This window comes from Bufo bufo, chromosome 5, assembly GCF_905171765.1.
Source record: "Bufo bufo chromosome 5, aBufBuf1.1, whole genome shotgun sequence".
Taxonomy (NCBI): domain Eukaryota; kingdom Metazoa; phylum Chordata; class Amphibia; order Anura; family Bufonidae; genus Bufo; species Bufo bufo.
The window spans coordinates 484,866,265-484,889,227 of record NC_053393.1 but is presented as its reverse complement, the minus strand read 5'-3'; the positions used below and the strand labels follow the sequence as shown (position 1 = coordinate 484,889,227).

General features: G+C 44.5%; 1 protein-coding gene across 1 annotated transcript in view; it reads left to right on the top strand.

Annotated features, from left to right (window-relative positions):
* The window catches only part of NCAPG2 (non-SMC condensin II complex subunit G2), a 67,647-nt gene that overhangs the window by 26,383 nt on the left and 18,301 nt on the right, over nt 1–22,963 (top strand). The window contains exons 7-15 of the mRNA XM_040432836.1: nt 1,674–1,768; nt 2,973–3,042; nt 3,577–3,663; nt 6,203–6,295; nt 7,501–7,626; nt 7,709–7,888; nt 18,728–18,880; nt 21,588–21,810; nt 21,892–22,013. Coding sequence (XP_040288770.1) covers nt 1,674–1,768; nt 2,973–3,042; nt 3,577–3,663; nt 6,203–6,295; nt 7,501–7,626; nt 7,709–7,888; nt 18,728–18,880; nt 21,588–21,810; nt 21,892–22,013 — 1,149 coding nt within the window. The remainder of the gene's footprint in view (nt 1–1,673; nt 1,769–2,972; nt 3,043–3,576; nt 3,664–6,202; nt 6,296–7,500; nt 7,627–7,708; nt 7,889–18,727; nt 18,881–21,587; nt 21,811–21,891; nt 22,014–22,963) is intronic.

Here is a 22,963-nt window from a genome sequence, read left to right as displayed (position 1 = left end):
AATCCTTATGCTGCGATTTCTCAATATATAGGGCTATTACTCAGTTTGGTTCAGTAGTTATATAAAAAAAACTGACTTTTTTAATATGCAAATTACCTTTCTAGCAGCAGGTAGGGCGGCTACCTGCTGCTAGCAGCCGCATCCTCCATTCCTAATGACGCCCCCTCCTCATGTTGATTGACAGGACCAGCCAATGCGCTCGTCCTCTGACTGGCCCTGTCTGCGTTTTAAATCTTGCGCCGGTCTTCAGTTGGCGCAGGCGCTCTGAGTGGAGGACGCTCGCTCGGCCGCTCCATCCTCAGTGCGCCTGCGCCGGCTGTACATGTGACGTCATTGGCGCAGGCGCACTGAGGATGGAGCGGCCGAGCGAGCGTCCTCCACTCAGAGCGCCTGCGCCAACTGAAGACCGGCGCGAGATTTAAAACGCAGACAGGGCCAGTCAGAGGACGAGCGCATTGGCTGGTCCTGTCAATCAACATGAGGAGGGGGCGTCATTATGAATGGAGGGTGCGGCTGCTAGCAGCAGGTAGCCACCCTACCAGCTGCTAGAGAGGTAATTTGCATATTATAAAAGTCAGTTTTTTTTATATAACTACTGAACCAAACTGAGTAATAGCCCTATATATTGAGAAATCGCAGCATAAGGATTTTAAGAAGACAAAAAAAAAAAGAAGAGTTTAGTGGAGTGACAGAAGCCCTTTAAACAAAAAAAAATAATCATGTTTTAGTGTCTCCATATTCTGAGAGCCATAGTTTATTTTTTATTTTTTGGGCATTTGTCTTAGGTAGGGTCTCATTTTTTGCGGGATAAGATGACTGATTGGTATGATTTTGGGGTGCGTATGACTTTTTGATCGCTTGCTATTACACTTTTTGTGATGTAAAGTGACAAAAAAATGGCTTTTTAGCGCAGTTTTTATTTTATTTATTGTTTATGGTTTTTTCACCTTAGGGTTTAGGTCATGTGATATTTTTATAAGCCGGTCGATACGGATGCGGCGATGCCTAATATGTCTACTTTTCTTATTTTCCCTATTCTTTACAAAATTTTTTTACTTTCTTTTGGGGAAAAGTTTTTAGTTTTTTTTTACATTCATTTTTTTTTAACTTTCATTTTTTTATTATAAAAACAAAACACTTTTTTCACTTAAAAAAAAAAAACTTGTTATATTTGTCCCTCTGTGGGACTTCACCTTTTCAGGGTTTGATCTCTGTTTCAGTTCAGTACAATACCGTACATTCTGTACTGTACTGAATTGAACTGTCAGCGTCTTACACAGTAAGACGTGTGGTGCCATTCCCATATTATTCCTGGGCTTCCGTACCTGGCAGGCTCCAATGCCTGTGGAAGGCATCAGGGCTGCCATGGCAACCATCGGCCCCCTGTCAGCGTGGGGGGGGGGGGTGATGGAGTCAGAGGGAGCCCCCTTCCTCTGTAAACTCTGCATGTGCCGCAGTCAGTGCTGACCGCGGCATGTGAAAGGGTTAATCCGCCGGCATCACCGCAATGCTGGTGGATGCAGCAGGGGCCTGGCTATTAGTAAGCCGGGCCTGTGGTGCGGTTGCAGGAGCTGCACCCGCCCTATCACATCACGTACATGCACGTGGGAATGCGGGAAGGGGTTAAAGATATTATATACGCTACATTTACATTTTTTTCTTTTTATTAATAGGGACGGAGATTTCTCAGCTTTCTGTTCAGCTGGGATGTCAACTTCATCAAGATGATCCATGAAACCATCAAAAATCAACTGCAGTGTTTTCCAAAGTAAGTTATTGTAGTATTGTTGCAGCTCCGTTCTTCTATCTGAACACCTTTACACATTTCTCCCTTTCCTGCACATTCTTTCATGTCAGTTAAATTTCTTAGCAGGCGAGCAAAGTAAAATAGCGGTAACCGATGTACAGTAATGTGCGGTCTGTGACCCCAACAGAAGGCAAAAGGACACCCTTTTGTACTCTATTAAGTAAATGCATTGCCTTTTGCATGTACAGCAGGAACCTTTCTGCCAAATACGCAGTCACAAAACTTCATGTGAACAGAGCCCCAGCCGAGCAATAATTTAATGTCTATAACTAGTTTACTGCATAGTCCTTTATATTCTAGTTTGAAAGTACCATAATTGATGGCCATTTTAGATCTACCAATTTGAACTTAAAGGCGTTGTCTGCTTTTGGCAATGCCTTTTTAGAAAAAAAAAGTTCCATTTGCTCTATTCTTATGACTGTATGTGGTGCCATTCCCATATTATTCATGCTAGGTGATATTAATGAATTTCTAGCAGTCTGTAGTCAAGTTTCATCTGGGCGTCACCAGTTGTCAGAATGCGCAGGGACACACCCCTAACTGGTAATACCCAGATGGACCTTTTATCTAATGCCTCATTCACATAGTCAGTGCTCGGTCAGTGATTTCTATCAGAGAACAGATGCAGATCTTTCCCTTATACCTCATGTCTGTGGAGGCTCCGCTCCTGGTTTTGGCTCACAATCACTGATGGAAATCACTGATGTGTGAATGAGGCATAAGATTGCTGGCAATTGATTTGTAAACTGCTAGTAGTAATAATAGAGCCGTAGCACAACACAACATAGAGGCATAAGAATAGATGCTCCAGCATTGTTTTTTGCATGGGTAGTGTAAGTAGATACTAAAACAACTTGGCCAGGATTGCTGACGGGTCCTCTTTAATGCACCAGAGTTTATTCACATGCGGCAGACATTTCTGCAACTGAATATGAATTCCATACATCTGAATATCAAGTTCCTGCAGCAGGTACTCGGATTACTGTAGACTGCTTTCCAATGAATGTGGTAAATCTGCTGCATGTGAGTATACTGCTATACTACTGCCGTGTATCCCGGGTCATTTAGACGGGTGAGGACCAGGACTCTAGGAAGGGTAGAACCCTGATCTTTTTCTTAGATAGTGATATATTTTGTAATTATTATCTTTATTGTTCAATCCTAGGTCATTGATGAATCACGTTGCAGACATATATTTCAGAGCCTGGAAAAAAGCATCTGGTGACATTTTGACGGTGACTTTTGTGTTTCTTTTGTAACTTGTTATAATTAATTCACGACATTTGTAAATTGGAATTTAAAGGGTTTGTCCCATCTCACTGTTACTAAGGCGAGATGAGACACAGTCCCGACCACCTCTAGGCTGGGAAACAGCAGATCGCTCCCGCGCTCTGCTGGTTCAGGAGCTCTCATTGCCGTGCATGAGCGCTGCGGAAACAGTCAGGGAGACGGCAGAGCTTGTTGTGCTACACTGTTTCAGAAGCTCATGCACGGCAATGAGAGCGAAAAAGGAGAGCGCTGGAGCCGTTTCCTGGCTCTGAGGTGGTTGGGACTGTGTCTCATCTTGCCTTTAGTAACAGCGAGATGAGACAACCCCTTTTAATATTAACTGTGAGTTTACAAACCATGGCTGCAGCATTAACAGATCTCAATGGGTCATTTTCATTGGAGTTTTGCTTTACTGCAAAATTCTTTACATACAATAATCTGTTTTGTTAACGAAAACACATGAAACCAATAGAATTCTCTTTTTTCCCCTCTACCTAAAGACAATTGAACAAGCGTGTATCCAGGACCTAATGCACCATGGTGTTCATTTACCTAGGAACTCTCCAGTGCACCCCAAAGTCAGAGAGGTAGGCACCAGCGTGTTTCACATTACCGCCATGTTGTGCTGCATGTCAGTAGATCCCAGACTTCTACCGATGGAATCTGAGACCTTCAACACAACAAAAATTGTACTAAGCTATTGCCATTTTATGGGTGTATTTACACACCTCAGAAATATCCACTCTATTCTTCTAAGAGGGGTTGCAAAAATGTCTGCAATACATCTTCTAGATGTAAATGCACCCTAAGGCTACTTTCACAGGGCTCCAGATGGCGACCAAAATGGTCGCCAATGCGACTTAGAATTTACAAATGGCGACAAGACTTTTTAGTCTTGTCGCCATTTGCGACTAGACCCGCCGCCGCAGCTCTGCTCAATACAGCGGCGGGGCACAGGAGATGATCGTTCTCAGCAGCACAGTGGAGGAGGAGTCTCTCCCTCCCCCCCTGTGCTGCTGCCTCCGCCAATAAGACGAGACGGGAGGAGAAGGGGAGGGGCTGTGGCCACTGCGCCACCAATGAAGAAAACTGACCTGTAATACAAATACAGGAGGCGGGTGCCGGAATCAAATAGCCGACACCCGACCTTTGTGACAGGGAGCTGCGATCAGCTGCAGTTGAGTTAACCCTTCAGGTGCGGGCCTCAGGGGTTAACTGTCGCTGATCGCAGTTCCCTGTCACAAAGGTCGGGTGTCGGCTATTTGATTCCGGCACCCGCCTCCTGTATTTGTATAAGAAACATTGGTGGCACAGTGCCGGTCTCCTGTTCTTTCTTCAGGACCTGTTGTGACGTCACTGAGCTCATCACATGGTCCATTACCATGGTGATGTATCATGTGATGAGCACAGTGATGTCACCACAGGTCCTTTGACAGGTCCTGAAGATAGAACAGGAGACAATCAATTGGAGGAGGTGAGTTAATTTTTATTTTTTAACCCTCATTGGCACTGCCCACTGCGCCACCAATGTTTATTATATTGAGGGGGGGGCGCACTGCGCCCCCCATGTTTATTATATTGAGGGGGGGGGCGCATTGCGCCACCAATGTTTATTATATTGAGGGGGGCACACTGCGCCACCAATGTTTATTATATTGAGAGGGGCGCACTGCGCCACCAATGTTTATTATATTGAGGGGGGTTGGTGCACTGCGCCACCAATGTTTATTATACTAGGGTTATGGGGGGGGCGCACTGCGCCACCAATGTTTATTATACTAGGGTGATGAGGGGGGGCGCACTGCGCCACCAATGTTTATCATACTGGGTTGTTGGGGGGGCGCACTGCACCACAAATGTTTATTATGTTGGGGGGGCACACTGCGCCACCAATGTTTATTATATTGACCTTCTACTAAGCATTCTGTATTCAGAATGCTATTATTTTCCCTTATAATCATGTTATAAGGGAAAATAATACAGTGAATAGACTTTCATCCTAGCAACCATGCGTGAAAATCGCACCGCATCTGCACTTGCTTGCGATTTTAACATTAACTTCTATGGGGCCTGCGTTGCGTGAAAAACGCACAACATAGAGCATGCTGCGATTTTCACGCAACGCACAAGTGATGTGTGAAAATCACCGCTCATGTGCACAGCCCCATAGAAGTGAATGGGTCCGTGTTTAGTGCGGGTGCATTCCGGTATTTTGAATGCCAGATCTGGCACTAATACATTCCTATGGGGAAAATGCTGGATCCGGCATTCAGGCAAATATATATTTTTTTCGCCGGAGATAAAACCGTAGCATGCTGCGGTTTTCTCTTTTGCCTGATCAGTCAAAATGACTGAACTGAAGACATCCTGATGCATCCTGAACGGATTGCTCTTCATTCCGAATGCATGGGGATATGCCTGATCAGTTCTTTTCCGGTATAGAGCCCCGAGGATGGAACTCTATGCCGGAAAAGAAAAACACTAGTGTGAAAGTACCCTAATAGTGTTACCCTACATTATTGGGAAAAATGACTTGTTCAGCATGTATGTAATATTTTTTTTTTTATGTTAATGGAGTAGTCCAGGCTAATAAAAATGTGGGCAATGCAGGCAAATCAAATAACAAAATAATGAATACAGAGCTGTGAAACTCCAATTCCCCCCACCAATGGCTCCAGCGCTGCACCTCCAGTGCTCCCTGCTGGTCTTTGTTTACTTGGCTGCAGCAGTGACTTACCTGTATGCCCACGGCTGCTGGTGCCAGTGAGTGGCCTCAGCGGTCTCATTCTGTACCTGTGGGTAGATAGACCCATCATCCTAAAGACTGGCAGGGAATACCAGAGTGGTTTCGGGGGTGTAGTGGGTGAGGATTGGTTAGGACAACCACATTAATCTTAAAACACATTCTTAAAAAAAAATGTATTTCTACAAACTGCAGGACCCTCATTAGTTGACAGAGGAGTGTGCAACGTGAAGCATTGTCATAACTGGACTGCAGAAACTAACCAAATGTAATTGTTTGCTGAAAGTTTCTTGTGCTTTTTGCCACCTGCTCCTTTAGTGTCACTTGACAAAGACTGTCTGTGTCATGGAATGGACCTTTCTGATTACATTTCATTTGTTCAGATACTGAGCTACTTTCACCAGCAAAAACTGCGGCAGGGAGTGGAGGGGATGCTGTACAGACTCTACCAGCCCATCATCTGGAGAGGACTAAAGGTGAGGTTTCTGGGGGTTTTCATGGTTTTACTGTAAAAGCCGCATACACAACAATGCTAATATTGGTCAGGTCAGGAAAAAGTTTAAACCCTAATGTGACTTACTGAAGAGGGCCTTCCATGTATTTTTAATTTTTGTTTAATTAAATACCTTTACTTGCAGGGTACCCTCCGCTGATGCTGCCATCCTTGTTCTTCTTTTCAAATGCCCTGCTGTGCCCCCCTGCAGTTTTCACGCCTAGTATATTAACACTAAGCATCGATACAGGGAGGAGATGCCAAGGCTTCTCAGCGGGCGTCTCCTTCTCCCTCGCTGTGCCGTGGACCACATCACAGCCAAGGAGAAGGAGAGCTGTTTTTTCTCCAAGAGCCGTAACTTTTTTTTTTGTTTTTGTTTTTTCATCAACATTGCCATCGGCCTTAAAAGGATATATTTCCATCTTGGACATTGGAGGCATATTGCTAGGATATGCCTCCAATGTCTGATAGGTGTGTGGGTCCCACCTCTATACTTAAAACAGACCCCGCAAAGTGCCAGAAGGCACACTGTGCATGCAGAGCTGCCCTCCATTCATTTCTATGGGACTGCCAAAAATAGCCGACCGTCACGTTCGGCTATCTTCAGCAGTCCCATTGAAATGAATGGAAAGTGCACTGCGCGGCCACCGCTCTGTTTACTTTTATGGCGCTGATGGAAATAGCCAAGCCAGCACTCGGCTACTTTCAGCAGTCCCATAGAAATAAATGGAGAGCGGCCATGCATGCCGAGCATCAGACATTGGTGGGAATACCCCTTTAAAAGTGATTTTTAAGTAGTAGTATTTTGGCAATTTTGACATATCTTTTTTAAACTAAAAAAGACATGCACAGAAGGCAATCCTCTATACACCACAGTCTCCGGAGTGGGGGGGGGGGGATGAAATGTGCAGGATTGAAGAAGGGTGTCAGCTGTGTAATACAGCTGGCACCCACAAGAGGTTACGCAGCATAGCTTTTGTGCCCACAATATCGCTGTGCCATAACAGTGCGTCAGCTTGTAGGATTTATGTAGTCGCTGACACGTACTATTTACAATGCAAGGTGGGAAGGGGTAAAAATGCATAATGATTTGTAGAATAAGAAGATTGTTTTGTTGTACATTGTGCTTGTTTTTTGTATATTTTTAGCAGAAATTATTAACTTAATATATTTCCTTTTTGAAAATAGGCAAGAAATTCAGATGTTCGATCCAATGCTGCATTGTTATTTGTCGAAGCGTTTCCTCTGCGGGACCCCAATATGAATCATGAGGACATGGACAATGAAATCCAGAAGCAGTTTGAAGAACTTTTTGTAAGTGTCTCATTGTTTTGCTGTTTACATTTAAAATAAAGTAAAAGGAATGATACAATTTATATCCGTTTTCATTTTGCAGAACCTGTTGGAAGACCCGCAGCCTGTTGTGCGATCCACTGGAGTTTTGGGCGTTTGTAAAATTTCGGCTAAATACTGGGAGATGATTCCATATTTAATCCTGGCAGATCTTATGAAAAAAATCCTTGGTGACCTTGCAGCTGATGTTAGCTCTGCTGATGTGCGCTGTTCTGTTTTTAAGGTAATCCTCTGCTTATTCTAGGTTCCTATTTAAACAAGAAAAAAGCTCCCCAAAATACTCCGTCAGGTCCATATATATTTGGACAGAGACAACATTTTCTAATTTCTGTTCTGTACATTACCACAATGGATTTTGAACAAAACATTTCAGATGCAGATGAAGTTCAGACTTTCAGCTTTAAGTCAGTGGGTTGAACAAAATGTTTGCATAAAAATGTAAGGAACTAAAGTATTTTTAAAACTCAATCCCTTCATTTCAGGGGCTCAAAAGTAATTGGACAAATTAAATAATTGTAAATAAAATGTTAATTTCTAATACTTGGTTGAAAACCCTTTGTTGGCAATGACTGCCTGAAGTCTTGACCTCATGGACATCACCGGACGCTGTGTTTCCTCCTGTTTAATGCTCGGCCGGGCCTTTACTGCCGCGGTTTTCAGTTGCTGTCTGTTTGTGGCCTTTCTGTCTGAGGTTTAGTCTTTAACAAGTGAAATGCTCTATTGGGTTCAGATCCGGTGACTGACTTGGCCATTCAGGAATATTCCACTTCTTTGCTTTAATAAACTCCTGGGTCGCTTTGGCTTTAAGTTTTGGGTCATTGTCCATCTGTATTATGAAACGCCGACCAATCAGTTTGGCTGGATTTGAGCAGACAGTATGTCTCTGACAACCCCAGAATTCATCCGGCTGCTTCTGTCCTGTGTCACATCATCAATAAACACTAGGGACCCGGTGCCACTGGCAGCCATGCATGCCCACCCATCACACTGCCTCCGCCGTGTTTTACAGATGATGGGGTATGCTTTGGATCATGAGCTGGACCATGCCTTCGCCATATTTTTTTCTTTCCATCATTCTGGTAGAGGTTGATCTTGGTTTCATCTGTCCAAAGAATGTTTTTCCAGAAGTGTGCTGGTTTTTTTAAGATGTTTTTTTTTAGCAAAGTCCAATCTAGCTTTCTTATTTTTGAGGCTTATGCATGGCTTGCACCGTGCAGTGAACCCTCTGTATTTACTTTCGTGCAGTCTTCTCTTTATGGCAGATTTGGATATTGATACGCCTATATCCTGGAGAACGTTGTTCACTTGGTTGGCTGTTGTGAAGGGGCTTCTCTTCACCATGGTAATTATTCTGCCATCATCCTCCACTGTTGTCTTCCGTGGGGGTCCAGGTCTTTTTGCATTGTTGAGGTCATCTTTCTCAGGATGTACCAAACTGTAGGTTTCTCGCACATTCTATTGAGGGACACAGACCATGGGTATAGCCTTGGTCATTACTAGGAGGAGACACTATGCAAATATAAGAGAGAGATCCTCCTCCCCGGGCTATACCCCCATGCTCCACCGGGAGGACCCCTGTCTTGCTTAGTGTCGGATAAGGCAGTGACATTTTAGACTCTACTCCCGTTTATTTTATTTTCAGCAAAGGAAGCAGGGTTGCAATTCTGCTTCCCTGGTCTCTCGGTGGAGCGAGCGCCGGGGTCGAACTGACTTCCCCGGCTACCTCCCACCCTCCCCCAGAAGTTAAGTGGAACTGGACTCGACCTGCAGCTCCGGCGGCCTACCAGATTCGGGGTCACCTTCCTGCCCTCCTCCAGATCACTGCCACTCTTTGTGCCAGCTGACTGAAGAGGTGACCTCCGCTGGTGTGGATCAGAGGGCGAAGACTGCAGTAGCAGATAAATACACTGCCTCCCCCTGTCTCCCGGTGTGACACTTAGGGCCGCTTAGTGGGTGGTTTGAAGGGGGGAAGGATTCCTGTCTGGGGAATTCGCTATCAGAAGTGGCAACTTCCTCGGCTCTCCCTCAGTGGTGCTCTAGGGGGCGGGCCCTCCTACCCTTCCGGCGGCCCGTTCAGACACTTCCCCTCCTCGCAGGGACCATAGATCGGAAGGGGAAAGATCGAGTTCTGACGAGGACACAGAGCTGGAACACTCGCCCAAGCTGTCCACTATGGTGGCAGACTTGGTGGCGGCGGTCCGGGATACTTTTGATATCCAGGGGGAATCTCCTTCCGCTGGTAGCCAGGAATTCCCTCTTTTCCACTGTAGGAACCCACAAACGGTTGTATTCCCCATACATGGCGAGTTCGACAAGGTCCTCTCTAAGGCCTGGGACCGCCCTAATCACCGGTTTTCTGCCACGAAACGCATGGATACTCTTTATCCATTTCCGGCAGAAAATGTGCAGCAGGGTCTTCTCCTCCTAATGGCGACCCGCCGGTGGCCAGATTGGCTAAGAATACGGCCATACCTGTCTTGGACGGTTCGTGCCTATGGGATGCAGTTGACAGGCGTTTGGATTCTCTGTCCAAAGCCATCTTCACTCTGGCAGGCACAGGCCTGCGGCCCGCTTTCGCCTCGGCCTGGGTATCCAGAGCGCTTTCCGTATGGTTGCAGCGCCACCATCAGGACCTAGCGGAGCAGGATGCCTCTGCGGACATCTTAAACTTTGTCCTCCAGATGTCTCAGGCGACAAAGTTTCTCTGCGAAGCTTCCTTTGATGTTAGCATTCTCTTTGCACGGATTTCGGCCCTTTCGGTCACTCAGCGCAGAGAAGTCTGGTCGAAGGTTTGGGACGCTGGCGCTTCCTCTAAGCGTTCCCTCACTAACTTCCCCTTTTCGGGTTCCAGGCTTTTTGGTGCTAAGCTGGACGAGATCATCTCGGACACGACGGGGGGCAAGAGTACCAACCTGCCCCAATCTAGATCCAAGCGCACCTTTGGAGCTCGGTCCTCCGGTTCTAGGAACCAGTCCTTTCGTCGCTTCTCCTCTTCCAGATTTGCGGCGGCCCCCTTCCCGGGTGGCTCTCAGGTCTCCCGTAAGAATCCTGCATTTAAGCCCCAGCCTTCCTGTCGCCCGCGGCCACAATCAGCCCGCCCTGCGGCTCCCAAGCAGTCCTCCGCCTGAAGGGGCGCCTCCATCTCTTACGGTGGGGGGCCGATTGCTCTCCTTTCAACAGGTTTGGAGAGCTCACATCCAGGACGACTGGGACCTGGAAATTGTAACATTGGTTACAAAATGGAATTCGCTTCCAGGCCTCCGGCGCGTTTCTTCCCTTCTCGGGTTCCGGGGGACCCGGTCCGGGCCTCGGCTCTTTTACAGGCGGTCTCTTCCCTTTTGGACAGGGGAGTGATTGTTCCAGTCCCCCTGGAGAAGCAAGGCGCAGGTTTCTACTCCAACCTATTCGTGGTGCCAAAGAAGGAGGGATCGGTGTGTCCTGTTCTGGACCTGAAGCTGTTAAACAGGTCTCTGCGGGTCCGGAGGTTCCGGATGGAATCCCTCCGATCCGTTATTGCTTCTCTTCTTCCAGGGGAATTCCTCGCGTCGGACATACAAGACTCCTATTTGCATGTCCCTATAGCAGAATCTCACCACAGGTTTCTGCGCTTCGCTGTCGGCGGGCAGCATTACCAGTTTGTCGCCGTTCCCTTTGGGCTGGCTACGGCCCCTCGGGTATTCACGAAGATCTTGGCGCCGCTCTTGGCCCTCCTCCGTACCAGGGGCATATCTCTGTTGCCCTACCTGGACGACATACTGATAAAGGCTTCCTCCCTTCCCCAGGCCAGGGACAGCGTCCGAATCACTGTTCAGACTCTGGAGCAGTTCGGCTGGCTGATCAATGTCCAGAAGTCATCTCTTCACCCCTCACAGAGGGTGACCTTCCTAGGGATGGTTCTGGGCAGCTCGGATATTCCTCCCGGATTCCAAGTCCTCTCGAATTCAGGAGTCTGTATCTCTCCTACTGCGCTCCCGACGCCTCTCCATCCGGGAGTGCATGAGGGTTCTGGGGCTGATGGTGGCCTCCTTCGAGGCCGTCCCCTTTGCCCAGTTTCACACTCGGCCTCTACAGCGAGCGATTCTGTCCTTTTGGGACAGGACATCGCGCGGTCTGGACTCTCGGGAGCCGTCTGCCTCCTCGGGTTCGGGGGGAACTCCAGTGGTGGCTGTCCTCCCAAAACCTGATTTCAGGGAGGTCCTTTCTTCCGATCTCCTGGACAGTCGTCACCACCGACGCCAGCCTCCTGGGCTTGAGTGGTGTTCTCCAGGCCCGGACGGTGCAGGAGGTTTGGTCGGCGGCGGAAGCCTTCCGATCAACGTGCTGGAGCTCAGAGCAATTTTCCTCTCCCTTTCTCATTGGACTCCTCTCCTGGCAGGTCACCCAGTAAGGGTCCAGTCGGACAATGCCACAGCCGTGGGTTACGTCAACCACCAGGGTGGGACCCGCAGCCGGACGGTGATGCAGGAGGCGGAAAGGATCCTCCAGTGGGCGGAGACTCATGTTCCAGTACTGTCGGCAGTGTACATTCCAGGGGTCGACAATTGAAAGGCGGACTTTCTCAGCCGCAACACAGTGGATCCAGGAGAGTGGTCCTTAAATCCGGAATTTTTCTAGGACATCTGATGCCGGTGGGGCCACCAGGACGTCGACCTGATGGCGTCCAGGCTCAACAACAAGGTTCCCATGTTCCTGACCCGTGCTCGGGACCCGGAGGCGTACGGGGTGGACGCGCTCGTGTCTCCGTGGCAGGGCTTCCCCCTCCTTTGTCTTTCCACCTCTGCCTCTACTACCGAAGGCCCTTCGCAAAATCACGTTGGAAGGGATTCCGACCATTCTCATCGCCCCCAATTGGCCTCGCCGCACCTGGTTCTCGGACGTCACTCGGATGCTGGCAGACGTTCCGTGGCCTCTTCCTCTCATGGAGGACCTACTGTCTCAAGGACCGCTCTTCCACCAGAATTTACGGTCACTTCGTTTAACGGCGTGGCTGTTGAGACCGCCATCCTGAAGAAGAGGGGCTTCTCAGACTCTGTGGTGAAGACCATGATCAAGGCCAGAAAACCAGTTTCCTCCCGGATATACTATCGTACCTGGAAGGCCTTTCTTGCCTTTTGTGAGAAACTAGGTGTTTTTCCCCTTTGTTTCTCAGTTCCGGTGGGCCTCTCCTTTCTCCAGTCGGGCCTTGAGATGGGAATGTCGCTGAGCTCTCTGAAGGGCCAGGTCTCGGCTCTGGCCATTTTCTTTCAGCGATCCCTGGCTCTGCTCGGTCCAGTGAGGACCTTCCTACAAGGGGTGGCGCATTCGGTCCCTCCGTATGTTCCTCTCCTGCCTCCCTGGGATCTCAATTTGGTTCTGTCTTCCCTCCAGGTGGCTCCCTTTGAGCCTCTGAGGGAGGTTTCTTTGAATCTTCTCACATGGAAGGTAGTCTTTTTGGTGGCCATCACCTCAATCAGGAGGGTATCGGAGCTGGCCGCTCTTTCCTCTAGGGAGCCCTTTTTGGTCTTCCACCAGGATAAGGTGGTGCTTCGCCCGGTCCCTTCATTTTTGCCCAAGGTGGTCTCCGCCTTCCACCTGAATGAGGATATAGTCCTGCCCTCTTTTTGTCGATCCCCGGCAAACCGCAAGGAGCGCGCTCTCCATTCCCTGGACGTTGTCCGTGCTCTGCGAGTGTACCTGTCGGTCGTGATTCCTGAAGGGCATCGTAAAGGTCTGGCAGCTTCCAAGGTCTCGGTAGCCCGGTGGATTCGGTCGGCTATTACCGCGGCCTATCGTGCCCGTGGAAGGGTTCCCCCCAGCTGGGGTTACCGCGCAGGGGGCCTCCTGGGCTAGGCGTAATCGCGCCTCGGCATCTCAACTTTGTAAAGCGGCCACCTGGTGCTCCTTGCATACCTTTACAAAGTTTTACCAACTGCACTCTTTGGCATCGGCTGATGCTGTCCTTGGGCGCAAGGTATTGCAGGCAGTGGGTTCCTGTTTGACCGCTGAGCGTTTCCCACTGGAGGTGCTGATTTTTACCACCCCATGGACTGCTCTGGGACGTCCCATGGTCTGTGTCCCCCAATGGAATGTGCGCGAAAAGGAGATTTTTTGTGAAACTCACCTGTAAAATCCTTTTCTCGTCTTTTCCATTGGGGGACACAGCTCCCTCCCATTCTTGCCTCTTGTAGGAAGGGTTGGTTAGTTCTTCGGAACCTGAAGGTTGTCGGTCCGATGGCGGTATTCCTTTGTTCTGGTCTCTATTGCTTTGGTCTCCTACTGCTTTTGCATGCACTGGGGTCCTCCCGGTGGAGCATGGGGTATAGCCTGGGGAGGAGGAGCTCTCTCTTTTATTTGCATAGTGTCTCCTCTTAGTAATGACCTAGGCTATACCCATGGTCTGTGTCCCCCAATGGAAAAGACGAGAAAAAGATTTTGCAGGTGAGTTTCACAAAAAATCGCCTTTTTGCCACTCCTAATAGTGGAGCAATTTCTCGGATGTTTTTTTTTCTGTTTTCGCAGATGAAGGATGGCTTGTTTCACCTGCATGTTTACTTCTCAGCAAAATCTTCAAAATGCAAGCACCACACCTCAAATCAACTCCTTCATTGAGAATGAAATAATGAAGGAATTGCCCATGAAACAGCCTTTGAGTCGATTGTCCAATTACTTTTGGTCCCTTTAACTCCTTAAGGACATAGCCTTATTTCACCTTAAAGGATAACTGTCACATTTAGACCCTAATTTCAATTTTCATATATGTAGTTACTAATAACATGATATTCCAGAATCAGTTACTATTAGACTGACTTACCCCTATATTTAATAAGATTTAGCCCTTAGCAACCAGTCTGCATAAAACTGCAATTTCACTATTCAGTTAAGATGGCCGCCACTGCCCTCACCCTGAGGCTAATCCCGCCTGCCCTCACTAGCCAGTAACAATAGCCCCCCAAAAGTGTCAGTAACCAAAGCGCTTCCCCCTAAAGGGTTAATCTCCTGCAGTACAAAGGGGTCCTCTTACCACATGTTGCTTTCATTTATACACTGAGCAGATGGCAGATCTCCCTTCCCTGGTCTGCGCTGCTTCAACTCTACTTCTCCAGCTCTGCTGAGTGAGGGATCGTCTGCCAAGCGCAGGGACAGGGAGAAGTGCACACAGCCCAGGCACTGTTATCAGCTGCTGGGGAGGACCTGGCTTTAATCATTTACTTACAGTCTCTGGCTGTCAGTAATGTGAGCCTGCACGTCAACAGATAGACGGACCATGCCTAGCAACCCTATTTTAAGCACAGGTAAAAATAGGCTGTACAGGGAACAAAAATGTGGAATTAAGGGGTAATTGAATACACAGTGAAAAGTTGAAATAGGGCCACCAAGGTGATATTAATCACCACAATCCAATACTCCAAAAAAAAATACGACAGTTATCCTTTAGGGACCAGGCCGTTTTTTGCAAATCTGACCAGTGTCACTTTAAGTGGTGTTAACTTTAAAACGCTTAGACTTATCCAGGCCATTCTGAGATTGTTTTCTCGTCACATATTGTACTTCATGACACTGGTAAAATGGAGTAAAAACTATTTGTTTCTATTTTTTTTAAAATACCAAATTTTCAAAAAAAAAAAACGAAAAATTTCCAAGTTTCAATTTCTCTTCTTCTATAATACATATTAATACCTACAAAAATAGTTATTACTTTACATTTCCTATATGTCTACTTCATGTTAGGATCATTTTGGGAATTACATTTTATTTTTGGGGGACGTTACAAGGCTTAGAAGTTTAGAAGTAAATCTTGAAATTTCTCAGAAATTTTCAAAAACCAACTTTTTAAGGACCAGTTTAGGTCTGAAGTCACTTTGTGAGGCTTACATAATAGAAACCACCCAAAAATGACCCCATTCTAGAAACTACACCCCTCAAGGTATTCAAAACTGATTTTACAAACATCATTAACCCTTTAGGTGTTCCACAAGAATGTATCTCTATTTTCCATTCAATTTCAATATTTTCAATATTTTTTTTTTCCAGTTACAAAGCAAGGGTTAACAGCCAAACAAAACTCAATATTTATGGCCCTGATTCTGTAGTTTACAGAAACACCCCATGTGTGGTCGAAACTGCTGTACGGGCACATGGCAGGGTGCAGAAGGAAAGGAATGCCATACGGTTTTTGGAAGGCAGATTTTGCTGGACTTTTTGACACCATGTTCCATTTGAACTCAAGTGATCCCATTTTAGAAACTACGGGATAGTAAGTTTTGTTGGTACTAGTTTAGGGTACATATGATTTTTGGTTGCTCTATATTACACTTTTTGTGAGGCAAGGTAACAAGAAATAGCTGTTTTGGCACCGTTCTTCTTTTTATTTTTTTTTGTTATTTGCAACATTCATCTGACAGGTTAGATCATGTGGTAATTTTATAGAGCAGGTTGTCACAGACTTGGCGATACCTAATATGTATACAATTTTTACACAATGATTTCATTTTTGAAACAAAAAAAATCATGTTTTAGTGTCTCCATAGTCTGAGAGCCATAGTTTTTTCCGTTTTTGAGCATTATCTTAGGTAGGGTCTCATTTTTTGCGGGAAGAGATGACTGTTTGATTGGTACTATTTTGGCGCGGCAGTGATCGGAAATACACAGGTCGTACAGGTACGCCCTGTGTCCTTAAGTACCAGGACATCAGGGCGTACCTGTACGCCCTGTGTCCGTAACAGGTTAAAAACAAGCTTGCCACATGTAAATGAGCTGAAACTCCTAAACCCTTCATGCAATTTTAATGTGGATACCCTCAAATGAAAGCTAAAAGTCTGGACTTTATGTCCATGTCCATTATAGAACTATAACTTAAAATATGTTTTAGTAAACAGGTAACAAAAACAAAATTTGTGTCAGTGTCCAAATATATATGGACTTAACTGTAAATACATTGGAGCATTTTCCTAACAGAAGTGATTTCAGAATTTAGAAAACATTAAGAAAATTGCTTTATGGCTACTCCATGGTCCATAGACACAATGGACAGGAGACCTCACTGACTTCTATGGGAGAGTTTTCTAGGCATGGTCTGTGACCTGTGCAGAGGGCCTTGTACAAGGAAATAATAGATAAGCTCTGACAGTCACCTATTGTGAATGGTGGATAATGATATCGCCTCTGTGTATAGATAAGCAGATTTTTGCAGTAAAGTGATCTGAACAGACCAAGAAGTGGCACCTATTATTATTATTATTATTATTCTTCTTCTTCTTCTTAGTGGACGTTTGTAAAACTGCAGGATTTTATGATTTTCGTTAAAAAAAATTTTATGTAAAAATATGTTAAACTTAAAAACGGGAATTAAACCATAGGTCATTTTCTGATGACACATTCCCTTTAAGGTTTCCTGGATCTTTAGTAAGCTCCTAAAGGCCAAAGGTGTATAGTGTATGTAGTTTTACACTACAATGAGAGCTAAGGCTTTCTTTAAAGGCGTTATCCGACTCTGTAACTGATGGCCTATCCTCTGGGTAGGTCATTGGCATCTGATCGGTAGCGGTCTAATACCCGGGATCCCCGGCGATCAGCTGTTTGAGAAGGCCCCGGAGCTAATGATTTAATTGATTTAATTTTAAGGCCTGTTGATCAGTTAGTCTTATATGAATTTTGTGGTATAATGTTATTATACCTACAATTAGGAACCAACAGAAGAGAGCTCCATTACAGTGAGAGCTCCATTACTTTAGTAAATGTGAAACATCTCAGCTGCTTGTTGTCATCACTATGGGATTAAAATTGATCTTAAAGGGGTTGTGCAGTGCTAAAATATTTATGACCTGTCCTCAGGATAGGTCTTCAGTACCAGATCGGCAGGGGTCAGACTCCTTCCACCCCCCTTTAGCTGTTTAAAAAGGTAGTAATGCTCCTGTGAGCGCTGCTTCCACTTTAAAATTACCCATGCACCATCTCCTTTGCAGCGCCGCCGCAGTATAATTATAACTGTTTGTCCCATTCTCTTACACTGCGCCACCTCTTCAAGTTACACAACGTGCAGGTAATTTTTTTCAGAGGAAGCAGCGCTCACACAAAGGCCACTTCCTCTTCAAACAGCAAATTTGCTGGGGTGACAGAAGTCAGACCCCAGCCGATCCGATATTGATGACCTATCCCAAGGACAGGTCATTAATATTTTAGCACTGCACAACCCCTTTAATATGAGCTGAGTACGGATTGGCATCCTAATGGTGGCAACAAGCAGCCAAGATTTGAGTGTGTGATGGGTATTATTGCTTTTTACAAAAGAACTGTAACATGAAGCGTATTGGGAAAACATGATTATTTTTTGCTGGTGGCTTCTTTCAGAAATATTGTAATGGTAAGTACGCTTTAAAGTCTAAGGACACCATTGCATTGAAAGGATTTTTGTTCAATTGCTTCTGAAATGCAAAATGAAAAAACCTTAAATAGGCATTTTATGAAAATAAATTCCTAGCATTTCTTTGCTGTAGGATCTGTGTAACTCACATACACCCCCCTGCCCTTCTTTCAGTTAGAGACATGGAGAAAGTTGTAATCAGTAGATCAGAGTGTGGAAAGAGGGAAATGTCTAAGTCTTCAGGAAGCTGTAGATGGGGAGGAAAGCACACACAAGGCAATCTGAAGAGGAAGAAGGGTGAATCGCACAAGTTGTGTAGTTAGCGAGAGGGAAAATCGCACACTCTTCAACATCAGTGTCAGTCTCCACAAGATATCCCTCCAGGGCTGTAGCAGGGAGGAGCAGTTCAGGTATGAAGCTGTAGTGATAAATGAGAGCTAGTGAAGATAGCAGCATCCTGGACACACAGGCCTCACATCGAGCAAGTATTACTGAGAGGGACACAACCACATGACAAAAGTCTGAAACTAGGAGCAGGTTGTAAACTGTAAGTAATGGAGATTTCAACATGAAATCTTGTGCATTTTTTTTTTCCCAAAAGGTAATATACAGTATTAAAAAAAAAGATTATCATATATTAATGTTTTTCAAAGCCTTCCACTTCAGTCTGCACTAACAATGGTCTAGATATTAATTAATATATATTTCCCCTCTCACACACAGTGCCTGACCATTCTTTTGGATAACAAATTGAGTCATCCTTTATTAGAGCAAATGTTGCCAGCACTGAAAAACAGTCTCCATGATAACTCTGAGAAGGTCCGAGTGGCTTTTGTTGACATGCTGCTAAAGATAAAAGCCGTCCGAGCTGCTAAGGTATTGCACCATTGTGATTTTATGTGGTTCTCTAATTTACTGCAGCATTCTGTCACCTAATACATGTCGGGTATTTATTTCATATAAGATATGAAATCATAAAAATTATGATTTCATATTTTTTATGAAAAATTAAAAATTTAATTGGCGGACATATAAACGCCAGTTCTTTTATTGACGAGATCTAAAGTTAATTTGTGCAGATAATGAAACAGGGTGCAATTAATTATATAAAATATAATTTATTACAAATAAATACATGCAGTAAAAATGGTATACAAATGCATACAAGGATAATATCAAAATTGACCACAAGATGATGCTCCACCGTTTACGCCGGGCTCACTTAATTTAGTACACCAAATACAATAGAATACTACTCTTTTCTTTTATGAAATTATTACCGATTAGTATACTGGTTATCAAAATATTATAATGTAACAACAACGATAAAACAATAGAAATGAATCTGTGGAAAATCCCTTATGCTCAATCAAAGAATATGGCAGTAAGAGACACCTTATAAATACGCCCGTTGGCCTAACTACGGATAATAAAATCCGATCAGAGATTCCACTCTGATAGCAATATTACAGGAATTCTAATGATGTGCACGTTCATTAGAATTTCCCATAAAATTATTGTTTTAACACTATTGACCCACTAATAATGGGGTCTTAACTATATGCCAATTGGAGCGATTTATAATTACTGCAAATGAAATAGATTATACATTACCCCTGGCTTTGGGATAAAGAGCTTTTAGAATGGACCCAGCTTTCCAAGATTTAGATATGTCCCGTCCTGTAGTACGTTCCTGACGTGTGAAGTGATGCTGATGAATGAATCTTTGTAAAGTGTTCCTTTGTGAAGTCCTTGTGAAGTTTTTCTTTTTGTGAGGTTTGTGAAGTGTCTGTGAAGTGTGTCCTGATATCCCAAAACTGGATCAGATATCCCAATCCTTATCTATGCCCATCCCCTCTTGGATTAGGGATTACCAATTAGATAAGGTGGGTGTGACGTATGTTAAACATGGGGATGATGACATTTAATTGACATTCCTCAAAAACTTCTGCCCATCTACCACTTGATGGCACTGTTGTATCATATAACAATTTTGAATATTTTAAGAATTAACACATATATAGATTGTTTTATTACCACTTAAACTCTGCTCTTTCACACCTTAAATCAATTAGGAGGGACTCTTTCTGACACTTTGCTCAGACTGACTGGCGGTATCAGAAGTTTCCCTAATCCCTGAATTTGTGGGGCAGATAAGGGTTCTTCTGGTTTTTGTATCTTAACTGTCTCGGCGATTGAGTGATGATGTTTGAAATAACATCAGCTCCTCTAAAATAAACCCTATTTAAGAAAATTCAACTTAACATTCCTTATATCCACTAGAATATATCCTCTCAGTGAGATACAGATATATAAAGATACATTAATAATATTTGGTTATAATACATCAATATCACATAGTATATATGAATCATTAACAAGTTCAAACGCTAAATAAATGCACACAGGAATATATACAAATATATCTATATGTGAATATATGAATAGATATCTGTTCCACACCAGATGTGTTTTATGGACGTCTCTTATCAGATCATGGTTTAGCCATGAAACACCCATTGTTCCTCAGACAGACAAGTTTAGAGAAACCAGTATAGATAAATCCATGTCTCTAAACAATAATAAAAGTATAGTCTTCTCTATATATTTACTTTTAACACATTGAACTTGCCATGAACCCATCTTGGGTTTTTTTTTTCAGGTTCATGCTGATCACATGCTGTTAAAGGCAATGATCATCCATATTGAATATAGTATCATCAGATACATTGTACACTTATGAAAATGCACAACATATAATACACCATTAGTGACGAAAAATGTAAAGTAAATGTCACAACACCTGAATAGATTTAAAATTTATCAACAGGAGTTTACTGGCATCAAGTTCAATGTTTGCAATAAGCTCCTAAACCCGCTTCAAATCTGTGTAGGGGGCCATTCACACGTCCGTATGTGTTTTGCGGACCGCATATCGCCGGCACTCTCATAGAAAATGCCTTTTCTTGTCCGCAATTGCTGATCGCTGGGGCCACTCCTAAAAAAAAAAATCTTTATTCTTTGACCCATTAGAAAGGTACATGATGTAAATTGCAGTGAAGGTAACCTTGCTGATGACTGTATTTGTGAGTTATAAACTCCCTTCTGACCCTTATCTGTGTCCAGCACTCTGTCTCTTCATCTGACACAGGACAGGAAGTTAGTTACTTCTCTATTCATTCCTATGAGACTGACATTGAGGACCACATAGGAATACATAGAGAAACAGACTTCACATCTACACATAAGAAGCTGTGTTATTTGAAGTGTCAGTGTTGGTCACTTGACACAGCTGAGGATCAGAAGGGAGGTTATAACTCACAAATACAGTCACTGGTAAGAAGATTACCTTCACTACAGTTTACATCATGGACATTTCTAACAGATCAGAGAATAAAACATTTTGTGGGAGTGCTTCTTTAAGGAATAAAAAATAAAGTCCTTGGTTTATGTCCTCTGGATCATAGTGCACTTCTGTTTTTACAATAAGTGTGTGTGTGTGTGAGAGCGCGCACACATTCTATATTTTTTATATTAAACCTATAATTCAGTTTGATTTTTTGATTTTGATTTTTTCTTTCAGTTTTGGAAAGTGTGCCCCATGGAACACCTCTTAGCTCGCCTTGAAACCGATTCACGACCTGTTTGTCGCCGTATTGTGAACCTCATGTTTAACTCTTTCTTTCCTGTAAGTCAGCCAGAGGAGACTTGGTGTGAACGATGTGTAGCACTTGTACAAATGAACCCTACAGCCGCACGAAAGTTTTATCAGTACACCTTCGAACACACTGCTCCCACCAATATAGGTAAAAGTCACGTTTCTGTGCGACCTTGTGTTTTTCACCCTTTATCCATGTACTTTAACTGAACAATTTTGGCTCCTTCAGCTAAACTAATGCTGACTATAAGGCGCTGCTTGAATGCGTGCCTGCAGAAAGCCGTCCGTAATGAAGATGAAGAGAATGATGATGGCAACAAGGAGGCGGCTGAAAAGAAAAGTAATAAGAGTGTAAGTGGAAACTTGTTCTGTAGTATAGTCCTTGTTTTGGCAGTATTTGTAATGTAAGGGACTGGTTGTCTGTCAGTTAGCACACATGAGACCACACTCTGACACCCAACATTTTGGTGGATATGTTGTGCAGCCTTAGGTCCTCTGATAAAGAGATTGCCCATAGAACTCATTGGGGCAAATGTAAGTAGACTGGCATTGCCGATGGCAGGTTATAGTCCTCTGGTGTGAAATTTGCAGAATTTATTAAGAACAGGGTACAGCTTTTTTTCCCCCCTCATTTTTGTGTTTTTTTAATGGTGCCATTTAATTTACTGTATTTTCTAGTGAAAAATGGTGTGGGGGGGGGGGGGGGATTCTTTGTGGGGCGAAGTTTTAAAAAAAAAAAAATGCAATTCCGAAGTTGTCTTGTGGGTTTTGTTTTTTTCGCGATACAAATGCAGATTTTTTTTTATTATTGTTTAACGCTATATGTGAAATTAGCAATGTATGTGATTATTTTTTTAATTTAGTTTTTAAAACTGTCATTTTTAGTCCCTTTAGGGGACTTAAATATGCAATCCTGGACATGCAGTTTGCTATAGCAAGCCTGGGAGCCTTCACAAGAGCAACTAATCAGAGCCCTATGATTTTGCTGCGGGGGGCTCTGATACGAGGATAGAGGGAGCTTCTCCCTCTGTTTAGCCTCCCAGATTTTGCAGCCATGTATGGAGCGGGCACAGCTCCATACATTCTCTTGACACCAACAATATACAGTAAGTAGGATAGGTCTGATCTGTGGGGGTCTGATAACCCCAGTAGCGCTGTGGCCTTCTCAGCTTTTCCTAGGCCACTGATGGCATGTTCATCGGTCACGTGGCTTAGGTCCAGCTCAGCCCCATAGAAGTGAATGGGGTTCAGTGCGACACCAAGCATAGCTGCTATACAATGTGCGGAGCTGTGCTTGGTAA